The following is a 15,995-nucleotide window of genomic DNA, read 5'->3' as shown; positions in this document are numbered from 1 at the left end:
TCTGGTCCTGAATAAATCATTTATTTCAAGTTCTGTGATACAATGAACTGAAGTGAACTAGCAAATCTAAGATAGATTTTAATCATATTTATGAGTGTAATCATAAATCCATGGAAAAAACACTGAATCTGCTTTTTTTAATTTTTTTTTGGTGTGATTAATTTAGAACACAAAAAGTCCTACAGAAGTCTTATTTAGCTACTATAAAACAAACAAACAAACACAGAAATCTTAATAAGAGCAAAAAGATCTTTAAGGGAGATAGTTCTTATAATTTGAAAAGATTTGTATAATTTAAGTGTCATTAAAGATTGCTTACTTATACTGTCATTATGCTTATATTTCTTTTAAATCCTTTGTTTATTAAGTCCATGAGTAGTAAGTCACTTGGGTTTGGCTACCTTGCCAAAAGAATGGATCAGAAGGGACCTATAACCCGGTAGCAAGGTTAAGATAAATGTTGTTTAAGAATTTAACTTCGCCTCTGATCATTTTGGTTCAAGACTGCTTAGCCAAGATGGCCATTTTCCCATTTTGAAGGAAAGAAAATTAAGTTGGAAGTTTGTTTTGAATGCTTTGAAGACATGCTGAAAACTACTGGTACCTATTTTCTCAGGCAAATACAGAAGTGCTGCTTCACTTGCTCTTTAAGCCTTTCTACATTCCATGACTTCAGGGCAATGGTTTTCTCAAGCAAAGGTTTCTTCTGATCAGGATGGAGTCATGTGGCTATTTGTTTACTCTTTATTAAAGCACTGCCCTATCTTTCAGATCACATGCTACAAAAATATTTTCTTCCTTACACTAAATTGCTCCTGCTTTATATTCTTGAAAGAACCAGACATATACACAACCCTACTTCTTTAGTGTATAAGAAAATATACTGTGATATTTTCTGTGTGGTACAGACCACCAGCAAATATTACCTGTCTACCTCCTAATGGTTCTCTCACTGCCAGTAGAAAGAGAGTTTTAAGAACTTTCTCTTCTATCTAACAGGTAATATATGCAATGAAAATAGATAACATATAATATGTCTAGGCAAAAGTGAATTTTATCTAGCTATACAAGAAACATTTTACCTCTGAGAAAACTGTTCCCTCCTAAAGGGAAAGATGATGATGATACTGAGTAACAGACTGTTAGCCTAATTATTTTTCTGCAATAGTGAAGTAGACAAAAATTGAGTGAGGAAAAAAGCAAAAAAAAACATAGCAGAAAGAATTTTATATTTATTCTCTACTGCTTTCTCCCCTTTGTGAAGTGAAATTGTTTTATGCCAGTAACTTTTCCAGTATCTACAGATACTATTCCCAGTCCTTTTCATTAAGTGTATTTCATATCTTTTGTCATGATAAAAAAAAATTGTGCAATTGCTGTCAACTGCAACAGATCTACTTTAACTTGATTAATGAATAGTAGTATCCAGTAAAAATTGGCATTATACAGTAATTCTGCAAAAGCAATTATATAAAAGTCAATCTGTCAAGTACCATCTTCATATACTATTCATAAATATGTTCATTAGACTTAATAGCACACACAATGCTGGCTTTCTGGCGTACTAATTGATCTTTTCTAATACTGATTGCTGCTTCTGTTGAACCTCAAGGAGTTCCATCCTTCTGAGTTTCACATTTTTCCACCTTATAGCTGTTCACTCCTGCCTTGTTACACCTCTTCCTTTGTACCACCGAAAGTGTTAATGATCCAGTAATGAAAAACAGAGAGGCACGTGAGCGCAAATAAGTGATGGGAGGGAGAAGGGGCATGCTGTTTCTTTCATCTTCAGTACTGGCTTATGCCATTTTAAAGTCCTGTGAAATATTTGCTTAAATCTCTACAGAGCACGTGTTTCATATATCCTGCTTACATTATGTGTGGGTTTTTTAACTCACAAGATTAGTATCATCAGGTTCATATACAAAGCAGGTTGGATTTCTTTTCAGTCTGGGAAATTAATGTTGCAAAATTTAGCTTACATTACCATTTTCACATAAATAAATTATGTTGCACATTGAAATTTTACACACATCAAAGAAAGTCTGATTTACATACCCACATATCTTATCCTGAAACCTTTTTTATTGGTGCCATGATCTGCTGACCACCGGAGAAATACTTCATGGCCATGGCTGGTTATATTTAGAGAAGATGAATAGTCCCCACTGAGAGAAATGAGCAATGGGCTATGGCTATTTGGTCCTTGATACAAGGAAGAAAGAAAAGAAAAAAAAAAAGAAAAAGGGAAAAAGGGAGTTACAAAGTTTAAAATAACACACAGTGAATTATATACATACAATTAATATACATACAAAACATCCTCCAAGCAATGGTAAAATAATGTGAATTAAAAAATAGAAGTTGATGTTATATGTTATACATTAGACAGAACATATTTGTTCAGAAACAAAATTATTTCTAAACATAATTAATCCAGTACAATTTTGAAACAGTAATCCAACAGCTCTTTTTAGCACAACAAATCAAAATCATTTCTCATTTAAGATTTTTTTTTTTATATACATATATATACTGACAAATTATGGTCTGCATAACCAATAGTGATTATATAGATGCAGTGTAAAATACATATATAGAGAAAAAGGACCATCCAAAGTTGTGCATCCTATAGTTACCATCAAAAACCTCAAGTATATCAAATTCCTTTTCTGTCTGGAAGAATTCGAAGAACATGCTTATATTATAACCCTTTTCCACAGTAATGGTCCACGCACACATCTGGAGATTTGGGTAGCTGTCAGGATATCCAGGGCTCAGTATTACTCCTGTTGAATCCAGACGCATTTCATTGGCTGGACAGAGAACTGTGAAACAGAAAGATCAGTAAAAATGCTAAAGACCAATATTTCTGTTTCATACGATTGGCAAGATTTTCCAGAGTTTAAAAGATCTGCATTACTCAGTTCTGTAAATCATAAGGACTGTCAACATTTTAGAAAATCATTTCGAAGTCAGTTAGAATAAAACTCTAAATTAATGAATATCTTGAAAATAAGCCCTGCAACCCTCAGAAGTTATTAATGACATTTTTCTTCTTTCATTCTCTACAAGATAAGATATTCTTGTAGGCTGTACTTAAGTACGAAATTGTTGCACTGTTCAAAAAGTGAATCGTAGACTTTTTTTCTTCCTCAGATTACTATTACTGCCAGCGATAATCCCACGTAAAGTCTTGCACCTAAAGCAAAACTTGAAGAAACTGTGATTTTTGGTTGGCATAGTCTAAATAAAGAGTAACTAATTCCTCCCACAACCTGTCTGTATAAAGTAGCACCTTAATTTTGAGTTCCTCAATCAAGCTCCAAGAACACTGATGTATCTACACAAAATGTAAGCACTATTCAGACATGATGGCTTTGTTCTAGTAAATAAAAGACATGCTTCAGGCTGACATTTTGTTGTTCAGAAGGACTAATTAGACAACAAGACAACTTATGCTAATCCAGCTATTTAGTTTTTAGATTCATAGAAACATCAGGAAATGCTAGGTTACTGCTTTACATGCAATAAAAAACATCTGTTTTTTCTTTACCACACCTAGTACAGTCCTATGTCTTTCCTATCTCTTACCAAAAGAAGTAGCAAAGAAGAGTTCTTAAAATCAAAGCTTATGAGTAGCAGTCAGTATGTTGCTGTTATAATCCTTAATGAGCTAAACAATATCAGGATGACTTTGGGCTCCTCCTTTTAACAAAAATGTACAACAGTACAACATTTCACCATATGACAAACACTTTCTGAGGAACTTAAGATCAAATTATGAGAAAAAAATTAGGGGATTTCTGCCCCACTTAAAAGCAAAAATCCAAATATTACCCTGACACATACATATATCTCTATATATTATTTATTTATTTATTTATTATTTCATTTATTTAAACTCCATATTCCTCATCAACCTTCAGTTCTTTGGTAAACACAACAGATGTGCAACTGTGTCATATATGTGATGTGCCGGCTGAGTCTACAAACCACCTCCTTTTTATTAAATCTGTGTATGAGAGATTTTTTTTTAGGTATACATTCACAAATCCTGTGAACTCTCAAATCCAGACAAACAGATACTTTCCTCCTTCTAACACAGAGACAGACTCTCTCCCTGACGAATAGATGTTAAGTCATCTGAAGAAGAAAATACAAAAATAAGAAATTCTTAATTGCTGACAGCCTTCTTCCCAAATTTAAGTCTAGGAAATAAGAAAAGGAACATGCTTTATCTTTTTCTCAAGAACATTGCTGGGAGAGGCTAAACCCCACAACGTGACTGTTTCCTGCAGGGATGAGAAAAGACACATGCTCATCCCTCCTGACCTCTTCAGCAGGTATTGCCAACCATGCCTTCACCGTACTCTAAAGAATTACTTTTTCTTATTTTCCACATCATATTCTGAAGTTATTAATCTTCCACTTAGAGCTATGCTGGAATACACATAGCAGCTCTGTCTATACTTAACTGTCATAGTTTCAGGCAGGACACAGGATGCTAGCAGGAAAAATGCTACTTTGTAAATAATTTATCACAAACATTTAAAGCAGCTGTTGAAATTGAGAAAAATGGTGTTTAAAAATATGATGAAGAGGCTTGATTTTGAATTTATCTGGATTCACTAGGTCTACACAGAATAAAAACATCTGATAATACCATTTCATCTGGAACAGAGTTAAGCTTTCTCTTAGTAGCTGTCAAGATCTCTCATGCTCTGCCAGTGAGGAGCAGCACAAGAAACTGGAGGAAGGAGAGACAGGACATCTGACCCAAACTAGCCAGAGGGATAATCCATACCACAGCATGTCATGCCCAGTACATAAAGTGGGGGGAGCTGGCTGGGAGGGGCTGATTGCCGCTCAGGTTGGGCTGGGTATTGGTCAGCAGGTGGTGAGCACTTGTGTTGTGCATCATTTGTCTGTCTTGGGGTTTATTTCTCTCTCCCTCTGTTTGTTGTCTCCATTTTCATTACAATTGCTATTAGTGGTAGTAGCAGTGTTATCACATTTTACTTTATTTCAATTATTAACCTGCTCTTATCTCAACCCACAGTTTTTATCTTTTTCTAATCATCCTTCCCATCTCACTGGGTGGGAAGTAAGTGAGAGGCTATGTGATATTTAGTTGTCAGGTGGGGTTAAACCATGACATTGGAACTTTTTCCAATAACTGGTTTTGCTTCATGATAAATGAACAAGTCCCTACAATTTATTCAGAACTGAACACTACTAAACAGGAGCCTTAAAAATCTGGGTTTTTTTCTATTCACAACTAACGCTTACACAAAACTGAGTTAGTACTAAGCCATTAAAAGTTATACCAGAAAATAATTGGATCTTAGACTTCTCCAGAACACTGCAAAAAATGTTGGCTTATTAAAAACAAAAATCAGATTTTGATGGGGGAAAAGACATTGGACTATGAAGACAGATAGAGAACACAGAAAAGAAGAAAAAGTGAGAGCAATAAAGAGCAATCATCTTCATAAACAAACCTCGTAAGAATCATAAAATCATAGAATTATTATGGTTGGAAGGGACCTTTGAACATCATCTAGTCTAACCCCCTGCCATGGGCAGAGACATCTTTTACTAGATTAGATTGCTCAAAGAGCCATCCAACCTGACCTTGAAAAAATGAAAGCAATCTGTCCACATATTTTAAAATACTCATCTCTCACTTTCAAAATTAGCATTTAATTCCTAACTTTAAAAAGTTGTTTCTCATGTCCTGCATTTGTCTAAATTCATCAAGAAGAGATTGGCTATAACACCTCCACGTGAGAAAACTCCTATGGCTAGAATCTGGCTGCCAAACTACAGTGATGGGCTACTTGTGATACAGACTTTATCTCAAGCAAATGAAAAAACTGATCCTGTCAGCTCTACACATACATACATATAAACACACACATATAGAGGTGAGGCAGGAAAAGCATCTAGCAAATAAAAGACATGCTGCTTTTTTTTTTTTCATCTGGCTGCAATGGTTTATTTACAGCCAGTTTTGCTGTCTCTGTATGGTTCTGCTTTGCAAACTGTCCTCAATTTCAGGATCTTCAGCTAAACATCTCTCAGGAATTTTACAAAGGGCTTAAAGACTTTTTCCTGCTCAATGGATTCCCTTGGGAATCAGGTAGCTAAGTGTTTTTATGAATCTAGAGCTAATGTAGCTGAGATATAGCTGAGAGTCATCATTCAAGAATTTTCTCAGGGTCCTCTGATTATGATATAAAACACAGTTTGAATCTTCTTACTCTGAAGCTTTCATTTTGTCCTGCAAGTAGAAGATAATTTCAAGGAAAATTAAGGACAAAGTTATATACTGCATATGCGAAATATGTTTTAACAAAAGAAGATGATATGCATTGGCACAAGCTTGTGGAATTTAGTGATTATTTTCTGATCTAAAGAAGGAAATGTTTAAGAATTTTAAGAAATATTTGAAAAATAGAAAACAAAGTGGCACAGTTTTTAAATAGTACTAAGTGTGGTGTAAACTAAGCTGGAACAATTAAAATCACCAAATAAAATCTTAAATACATTTTGCTTCAACATTTTCTCCTAGAGATACTTCATTATTAACAACTATGTCTTTATGGCAATACATTGGATTCAAAATTAAATTAGAGTTATTCATATTCTGTTCAGCAGCACTTTTCAGATTTAATAAATAAATGAATGTTGAATGTGGGTATTAATTTATTTCAAGTTAAAAATTGAAGCAAAATTTCACCAAAACTCATCAAACAGCTGGTAAAGTGTCTAACATACACAAGGTTAAGGCAACAGAAGTTAACACTGTGAAGTCTAACAATAAACCTGTGCTCTGCCTAGTGAAAAGAATTAGTAAACTAATACAAACATGAACCAACAGAAGAACTGAGTTCATTTCTTGAGAGTGACTTACGCAATGAGCTTAGCCTGCACAATTAAAGTATGGTAGCTTGTACATAAACCAGTGTAGCGTATTATAATTATAAAAGACATAAATTTTAGGCACAGAATTTTGTTTTGGGTCTTGCGACGAATATAAATATGCCTTCAGCAACAAATGCTGAGAGAATGCCTCAGGATCAGCATGTATGTCTCTGTCAGGTTTTAATATTGTTTCAACCTTAACAATGAGGTAGTGTTATATCTCTCTACTCACAATTTCAATAAAAGGTGGAAAACATAAACATACGTGGGCACACACACACATACAGAAAACCTATTCTTTGGAATACATTGAATAAAAAAGTAAGCACTTAAAGTTGCACTGAAAAACGGTGTTAGGATCTTGTTCACCCAAATCCATGCTATACTAATTCAGCATTTTTTAGCATTTCCATATAAACTTTCATACTATTATGTCTCATTATACATTAAATTTAGACTCCCTCCAAAAATTATTTTCACAAAGGAGAGCAGCAGTCCTTTAAACTCATCAAATTTATTAAAACGTTACTGATTATTTTGCATTAATATATGATGCATATTTACCATAACCAACAGTGCTAGCACTGGGAATAATATCAAAAAGTCTGAAATATTTTCAGTATGCCATCTTTGGTAAAGACATAGTGGAGACTATTTAAGGAATCATCATTCAGCTGGTCTGGCAGGAGGAAAAGAAAAAGGATAAAAAAACCTTGACAAGTAGGTGGTGCTCCATCCATCTGAAGCCTTTCACCTAGTCGGCAAGTCAGAATCTCATTACCAACCAATGTAAAGCCTGGTTGACACTGGTATCTTATTATGTCTCCTGTTTGGAAAAACAAGACAAAACACAAACATAAGAAACATTAAACAGCAATTAACTGGGACTTTTTGCTTTGAAAACATTATTGATTAATGAAGTTTCTTGCCATCATATATAATGGGCTAAATGACCTCTGGCATAAACAACTTTGATTAGTCCAAGAAATGTGGTAAATGAGCATTGTGTTGCACACTGTGCTGCATCTATCACTGTTTCCACCACATTATTTGTTGGATAGTTTGCTAATTTGTCTGGGTTTGACTGGTGCTGTGTGAATCATGTGTCCACAAAGCTTTATGCAATATAATTTACTGTATAACCATTATGAACTAAATAAACAGATAAGATTGAGTCAGTAACTTATACAATCCTGAGAGGGGGAAAAATAAATAGGAACTGGATTTAGTTGATATCTAACTTTGGCGTAATGAGAATTAGAAACTGTAATTTTTAATTAAGAAATTAAAAATTCATACAGTTTTATGTACCAATAAGACTAAAAATTTTGATGTTTTTCTCTTTGTTGCCAGTATAATTAATCAAATATTGGACTCTACTAAAAATAAATTTATTTTTCTTTGCCATAATGTGAGCAAAAACAGTTGATCTGACATTTGACATCTGATAATACAAATCATATTTCTTTGACAGAGAGGTGTCTAGGTAATATTATTAACATGTCTTAGAAGGTGAGAATGTCATCCCCTTCTCAGATCTTCCTAATTTTTACAAATTTGATTTTACTCTTCAGGTCACAATACTTGATTTCTGCTACAGAATAAACCACTGTCTATATGTCTTCTTGTGAGTTTTGTTTCTGTATAAAGCAATGTTTTCTGCTAAACATTATGAAAAATGTTTTTTAAAATGAAGTTAATTAGAAACAAATTACTGTGTTACTTATACATATAGGATTCAGGAAGTTAAAGGAAGAGGAATGACTTTGTAAAAAATTTATTTTCAAATATAAATCTAACATTTTACAAGCATGGCTTGCATCCTGAAAAGCAAGAAATTTCTGTCCATGGCAGGTTTGTTGTGGGTTTTTTTAATTAAAAAAGAAAAAAGAAAAGAAAAAAAAAGTTCCTTTTATTTTCTCTTCTGTTACCTATTTCGAATTCACCATCCTCAGTTAGAATTTCAGCGTTTGGTATACTTGCTGGAGGCTGGCACACCCGGAGCTGATAGGCTATAAACAGAAAGAACGCACAATTGACATTCCCATACTTAGACAGTTAACACAGCCATGCAAACATAACTGATTCAATAACCACATTAACAGGATAAAAAAACCAAACATCTATTCATTTACTTTGAAACTTTCAAGAGAATTAAAAAACGAAGTATTAATTTCAGAATTAATGAAAAATTGGAAGTTGCATCTGTGATCTTTTAGTTATTTAATTTCAGTGGCAAAACCCTCTTCATAAATACCTAAGAAGCTTAGAAACAGCTGTCATTTTCCTCACTTACATGATCTCATCTGAAAAGCAAATATTTTATGTATTGTGCAATCATTGTTTTGTTTGGTTTGGTTTTTTTAAATACATTTTTACTGCTGAACGCTTCCACTTTTAAAACTGTAAAAAAAGACAAGTTTTAGAATCTAAAAGATTCTACGTAGATGAAGCATAACTGAAGGACGGAATCAGTTTGAATGTGAAATTTCCCAGTAAATAAATATTGTGGAGCCCATCTCACCTGCAGACAGGCTCAGAGAAGAATTTTGCTTTCAAACTTCAAATTTGAAGTTTCACATGAAATATGTATGCAACAGCAAGGCAAAATAAATAGTTAAATGAAACAAATGATAAAAAAGACAAGTAGGAAGAGTAGGCAGAAGGTATATAGCTGTATTTTTTTCACGGAGAACCTGTGCAGATGGGTCTGTGTTTGGACACAGACAAAATTCTCTTCGATCTGAATGCAATTAGGACAAAAATAGGCCAAAGAAATCACACTGGAGTACTTATAGTCATCTACTTTTTAAGGTGTACACTCAGGTTGACCACTGAGTCTGGTTTTCACTGAAACTACATTTTCATATAGCATCTCTCATTAGCAAGGAAACATCGCCTACTTATGGCAGATGATGATTCAGCTTTATTTCATTCATTCATTCATAGCTTCATGTGAAATACTGCCGTTTGTCACACTTACCATGATAACTAAGTACAAAGAAGCCACTGGTAGTAAAGTCACTGTGAAACTTGATCAGAATCTGATTGGAAGTGCTATAGACTGATTCTAATGCAGTGTTGCCACTAAATTGTCCAATCTGAGGAGAAGTTTGGTCTGGTCCATCCCTAAGAAAACAGATACAAAAAGGTTTTTCTTTGTTCAAACAAATAATTTAATTTCTGACTGTATTTCATCTTCCTGCCACAGACTGCTCATGTTTATGTATCTATATTTTCAAATGTGGCTATCAGAGAATAAATAAACCTAACACTGCTCATGTCTCCCAGTCTTCTGAATTTGGTCATTTTTAAGAAAAATAACAGATGAATATTATTCCATTTTAAAAAGAAAATAAGTTAATATTGGCTTGATTAAAAATAAAACCAAAATGTTTATACTTTAATGAATACAAGATTACTTCAAATCTGCATGTGGAGAGTTACAATAGCATATTTTATTTATAAGGATAATTTTAAGAATGCTATATTTAGAAATTCTGTCAGTATTTTTTAACCTAGCTTCTTCCCCCTCCTCTCCTTCCCCCTCCCCCCCCCAATTAAATGATACAATGCTATCTTTTAAATACATGTACTGCTGGTAAGATCATTGCTACCTTATGGAAGAAAGAAATACTCATTCCAATAGAAAAAATAAATCAAAGTTAGTTCTAAACAACAGGGGAACTGTACAGGAACTATGTTTTTTTTACTCGCTTCCTTCTAGATCAAAATTGATCAACATTAAATAATGAAAGTTTCAATTTCCTAATTCTTATTGGCATAAGATATCCTAACTGAAATCTGAAATAGAATGAAATGAAAGAAATTTTTTTGTTTTGAAAACTTTGCAGTAATATATTTGTCCAAATTTTCACCCACTGCCCCTTCCCCTCCATACATCAGGGAAATAGTATGATTTCAAGAAGCATCTGAATTGTGAGTAAAATGTCTTTTTCTTTTTTCCATTAGAAACTGCCAGAAAAATTATAATCAGTTCTGTAAGTAAAGAATATCCCAGAAGTTGCATAAAAGATATAACTATATAGCCGTCATGTGTATGCTTACACACTAGATATATATGAATAGTATAACAGATGCTTTTATTGCAGAGTATTCTCCTAAAAGTGATGTTAATCTAAACAGGATACAAAACATTTTAAAATATCAGCAAAGAACACATAATGAAAAAAACCTGGCTCATAGTATATAAAATTAATTTTAGTGTAAGATCTAAATTTGTAACACAGCCAGGACAACTGTAAGCACATGAAATCACTTGGTAGAAAGGAAGAGCCAAATGGAAGAAGCACTAAAAGTGGACAGTGGTGTTCTAGTATTTGTGAGATAAAATAGAGAAAAGATGTCTGTATGAACACAAAAGTGTAATTTAATTCAGAAAAGATTCTGAAGGTCAGCCTAAATTTGATACACAAAACAAGTGGAGAAGAGTTAAAGGGATTCAAAATTATCTGGTTTTTATCAGGGCAATAGTCTGAGTACATATTCTAATCAAATTTTGGTTAGACTTTAAGACATAGTAACCAAGTATCTGGGATGCAGGCCAAGACAGTTTGTAGTACACATGATGAAAAAAACTCCAGGACCTACAGAAATGTTCACAAAAGCATATAGAGAACTGTTTAATGTTTAGGAAAGTAGGAAGGAAATCCTCAGTTAAATGAATTTATATGAATCCAAATTAGATTTTTGTGCAACAGAAACATAAAATTAATAAGTAATATTCCAAATTACCTCTCATTATTTTGCACTACTCAGACTGCAAGACTACTCTCTCAACTTGTTGATTTTCAACCTGCAGATTCAATTATCAGTGGATCATTGTTTTAGGCAAGCTTCCAAAAGGCCTTAGCCACTGTAGAAATGTCTAGGTGACTCACTGATAACAGTTTCAAGATTACTATTGGAGCTGTTATACTTCCTTACATCCTTCTGCCTTTACCATCTTTGCAACTAAGAATAATAGGGGCTTTAATTAAGACTTAAATGTCTGAAAAGCTTCATGATAGACATGGAATCAGGTATCTAGAGAATTTAATTTGTTTACGTTTATTGTTAGCTCAACTCTTTTTGTCATAGCCAAATAAAGAGTCTCTCCTTTTCTGTATTATTAACAGTTTAAAAGAAGCCAACTTGCCAGAAATTAAGAAAGCGTTGCTGTAGTTTCTTCTATTAATACTCTAAAACATTGAAATACACAAATCTGCAACTGCTTATTATCACTCAAATATTTTTTCTCTTGGTTGTTGATGAACTGTCATATTGATTCTTCTGTATGCTTTAGTCCATTAACAAACTGAGGCATGCTATGATTGTTTTTGAATTCTTAAGACAAGGGCTATGCAACTTCATGTCCAGTGCTATCTAGAGAGAATGGTACATTGAAAACATTTAGTGCAAAATTTCCCCTAGACGGAACACCAGTTTCAAGGGTAAAATCAGAAATATACTCTTTTTAATCCATACTTTGTTGCATTGTGTCACACGAAGATTAAAAAAAAAAAAATGCCGGAAGTGTTTTCTTACCAGACAGTTATGAAATCATATATTGGCTCTGTTTGAAGAATTGTGAAATTGATGTAGATTCCATTTCCAGGTGGTACTCTTACAAGCCAGAAGCAGTCTTGAAAGTTTGGATACTCATCAGGGTATCCTGGAGAGTATATGGTGCCATTCATTGCAGTTATATTTCCTCCACAGAGAGCTATGAAAAAGACATTTGTTTTAAAAAAAACATTAGTTGCTTTTTGCATTCTACTTAGAGCATGTAAAAGCTCTTCTTTTAAACACATTTGGTAAAATATAACTAGATTGTGTAAAACCATTGCTGTGATTTACTGAGCTTTTTTCAGAGTTATAAGTCTATTTTGACATTATTAGTAAAATCTAAAAGAAAAAATATAATTCTGATGTCCTAAATACTATCAGAACTGGAAAGTAACGTAATATTTAGACACTGGGTTAAATTATTCCCTGTATAATTGAAAACCACTTTGTTACAGCTTTGTGTAAATGGCAGCTACAAATTAGCAGTGAAACACATTAATTGCTTTCATTTATTTTCACAAGAAGGTACCTAACAGAAATTATTAAGTGAAAGAGATATGCTAAGTGAAGGACGAGAAAAAATTTGAGGGGAATTAAAAAATGAAAAATACTGTGTGCTATAGTATGAACAGCAATTTTGCGTTTCCGGAGATAAATTCTGGTATACAAAAAAATCCTTTCTGTAATTCTTGATGAAGTGCACTGATTTCAGACATCATACAGTGTAAGATTGACAATACATATTTTGGACTTTTGGAACTATGCACTTCAGGAAAACTGTTAAGTTGCAACTCGATGATTTTCTCCACAGAGGTTTCAGACACATGCTGAATGTGACACCACCTGTTATTATAGAAAAGAAACTATGTTATAGAAACCTAGTTCTGAAAAAGTGAACAAATCCTAAAACTGTATAATTTTCTTTATTTTGCATACATTCCTCCTCACTCCACCCCAAAAAGGGCATGGAATGACAACCCAGATTTCCTAAAATATGCTGAAGAACCTATAACTAGAGAACAGATTGTTGGAAATATAGCTTTGACATATAGGAATTATGCATTGTTTGTTTTTAGGTAAAGTATGTGTTACGGTTTATATATACACTTTGGTGCTAAACTGTAGGGTAAGGACACCTTCAGTCACACCTCATCCATTCAGACTCAACAGCTGGTATACTGCTTTTCTTCAGCTTCTAGCTTCAAAGTCTCGAGGGGTTTTGAGCAGTGAAGACAGAATTCCTTTTGCAGCAGGGTCTTAGGGGAGTGAAGACATTGGCTGATGATTGCCAGGCAATGAGATTTCTTGGAAAAGGAGAGGGAACAGCTTCCAAATGGATGAAAGTGAGGGAGATGAGTTAAGAAGGGTCAGAGAGTAGTAGATACTGCTGAGCACAGGTTAGAGGGATTTTAGGTGCATGAGAACTCAAGAAAAGAACAAAATTGTTTACACAGGAAGCATGTTTAGTGATACAACTCTGGCTGTCTGCTTCAAGAAGTCTAAGGCATTAAACAATACTTAGTATATGCTGCCTTACAATAATGATATTAAAGCAAATACGAATTTAAACATACCATACATTTCTGGCAGTAGGCATATACAAAAAAGCCTGCTTCATTTTAATACTTTTGAACACAAGGCTTTTATCTCAAGTCAAACAAAGTACAACTAGAACATAACAAATTATCTTTTTCCTTCGACAATAAAGAAAAAATAAACAAAACTCAAAAACATCAGTAGCTTATAAAAATGTCAAAACCCCTTTACTAAAAATACCATGGTAAATATTTGCATAAAACCCGTTGTAATTTAAGAAATTTCACTGGAACCTGAGTAATGTTGGCAGTCTAATCATGAAGCATAGCACACATGTTAGAATTCTATTATCAGTTAGGCTGGGGGCTTTTTCTTCCTCTTTTCACATCACATTAAGTAGAAACAAAGAACTTTCCACCCCTGTTCAGGAACTTCACCAGAACTGATACTCAAAACAGCAGCATGTTTTGGGCATCTTAGAATTTACTAATTAAATTCTTGCTTCCAGTAAGGTAATTCAAAGAAACAGAATCACTCCATTCCATAAATTATTTTCTTGACTCTGAGGCACTGAAAATACAGCTAGAACTAAGTAATAGGGAAAAGCTCATCTGTTTAGCTGTAAGGCATAAACCATTGCTATTTCCTCAGGATCCAGAAAATGGAGGTGGAACTTAACTGTAATGAGTTAAATTCTTCCCCTTTCAGAAGACAGGCAGTATAGGTGTCATCTGTCTTTTATATGATAAGCCTTCTCCTTCTGAATTCAGTACCAAATAGGTCTGAATTTAGATACCACATCTCTCAGAAATGCCTGTGGCTCACTGACTCCAAATAGAATTTTAAGTAATGAGGCTTCAGATTTAAGTACCTAAATTTAGGTAGATGATTCACAATACAATGCAAAAATCCAGAAAGAAGGCAGCTTGTTATTTTCTGGGATTGATTTCCCGCTTTCCCTCCCAGGCATGCCTCTTCAACTTGCTTGCTGCTGGAGATCCCATTCTTAAAGCTGAGTTTTTACCATTCAATATAGAGGGAAGTTAGGCCTTTAACTCAGGTCCTATGCCTATGTTCAGGCATGTAGAGAACTTTACAGACAATTACATAATTGCTAAATGTGTTTGGATCTTGTGATCCCAGGACTGCAGGATTTTGGGATGACAGTTTTGAATATGAGTATCTTCACTGTGTCTGTGCTTTTTCAGGAATCTAAGGAGGATTTACAAATAATGAAGGGCTTATAGGTCACCCAGAACATACCTTCACATCTGGGGAGAGGATGGTTCCAGTTACGGCTGATACCATGAAGACAAGTCAGAGCTGAATTTCCAATTAACGTGTAGCCAGGGAAACACTCAAATGAAATAGTTTGTCCCACAGTAAAGTCATTCCCAATAACAAACCCATTACGAAATGGTCGAGGGTCAGGACAGCTTTGTAGCTGATATGCTGAAATAAATACATAACAATGGGGGTGAAAAAGTAAAATGCAAATTTTATTACTTCAAAAATAAAAGCTTTTCATTAGATTAAAACTACGTCTTAAGTTCCATCATGGTGATAAAACCATTGGCCCTACACCAGGAGAAACACAGTGAAACATTCCCACAGCAACTCCAGAAATATGCATAGAAATTTCCAATTCCAAACCTCAAATGGAAAACGTAATACTAACCCAAAGTTTAAATGATCTTCTGTTCTTTACACTTTGATCATCTGTGCATGTGTGTGTGTCTGAGAGTAAACAAACAAACACCAAACACCCTACCATACAGGTTTTTGGCACAGAGTCTGTAAAGGCAAAAATGAGACTAGCCTCTTAATTCTTTTCATTTCAGTAAGTACAGAAGTAGTGCAGTAAAAAAGAGAGTATAAGGGAATTCCGATTTTGTGTTTTCTCCACTTAGATCTTCAAAAAGGTAGGGCCACTGACTGTGTCTTTAAAACTTCAAATTGCC

The 15,995-nt window shown here is 34.0% G+C and overlaps 1 protein-coding gene across 1 annotated transcript in view; it reads right to left on the bottom strand.

Annotated features, from left to right (window-relative positions):
- The window catches only part of CSMD3 (CUB and Sushi multiple domains 3), a 609,188-nt gene that overhangs the window by 72,861 nt on the left and 520,332 nt on the right, over positions 1-15,995 (bottom strand). The window contains 7 exon segments of the mRNA XM_030493685.1: positions 2,059-2,205; positions 2,640-2,828; positions 7,643-7,756; positions 8,862-8,942; positions 9,914-10,059; positions 12,478-12,655; positions 15,298-15,486. Of these exon segments, the coding sequence (XP_030349545.1) occupies positions 2,059-2,205; positions 2,640-2,828; positions 7,643-7,756; positions 8,862-8,942; positions 9,914-10,059; positions 12,478-12,655; positions 15,298-15,486 (1,044 nt within the window).

This window comes from Strigops habroptila, chromosome 1 (genome assembly GCF_004027225.2).
Source record: "Strigops habroptila isolate Jane chromosome 1, bStrHab1.2.pri, whole genome shotgun sequence".
Taxonomy (NCBI): domain Eukaryota; kingdom Metazoa; phylum Chordata; class Aves; order Psittaciformes; family Psittacidae; genus Strigops; species Strigops habroptila.
The sequence above is the reverse complement of the archived record's forward strand: the minus strand, read 5'-3'. Positions and strand labels throughout refer to the sequence as shown.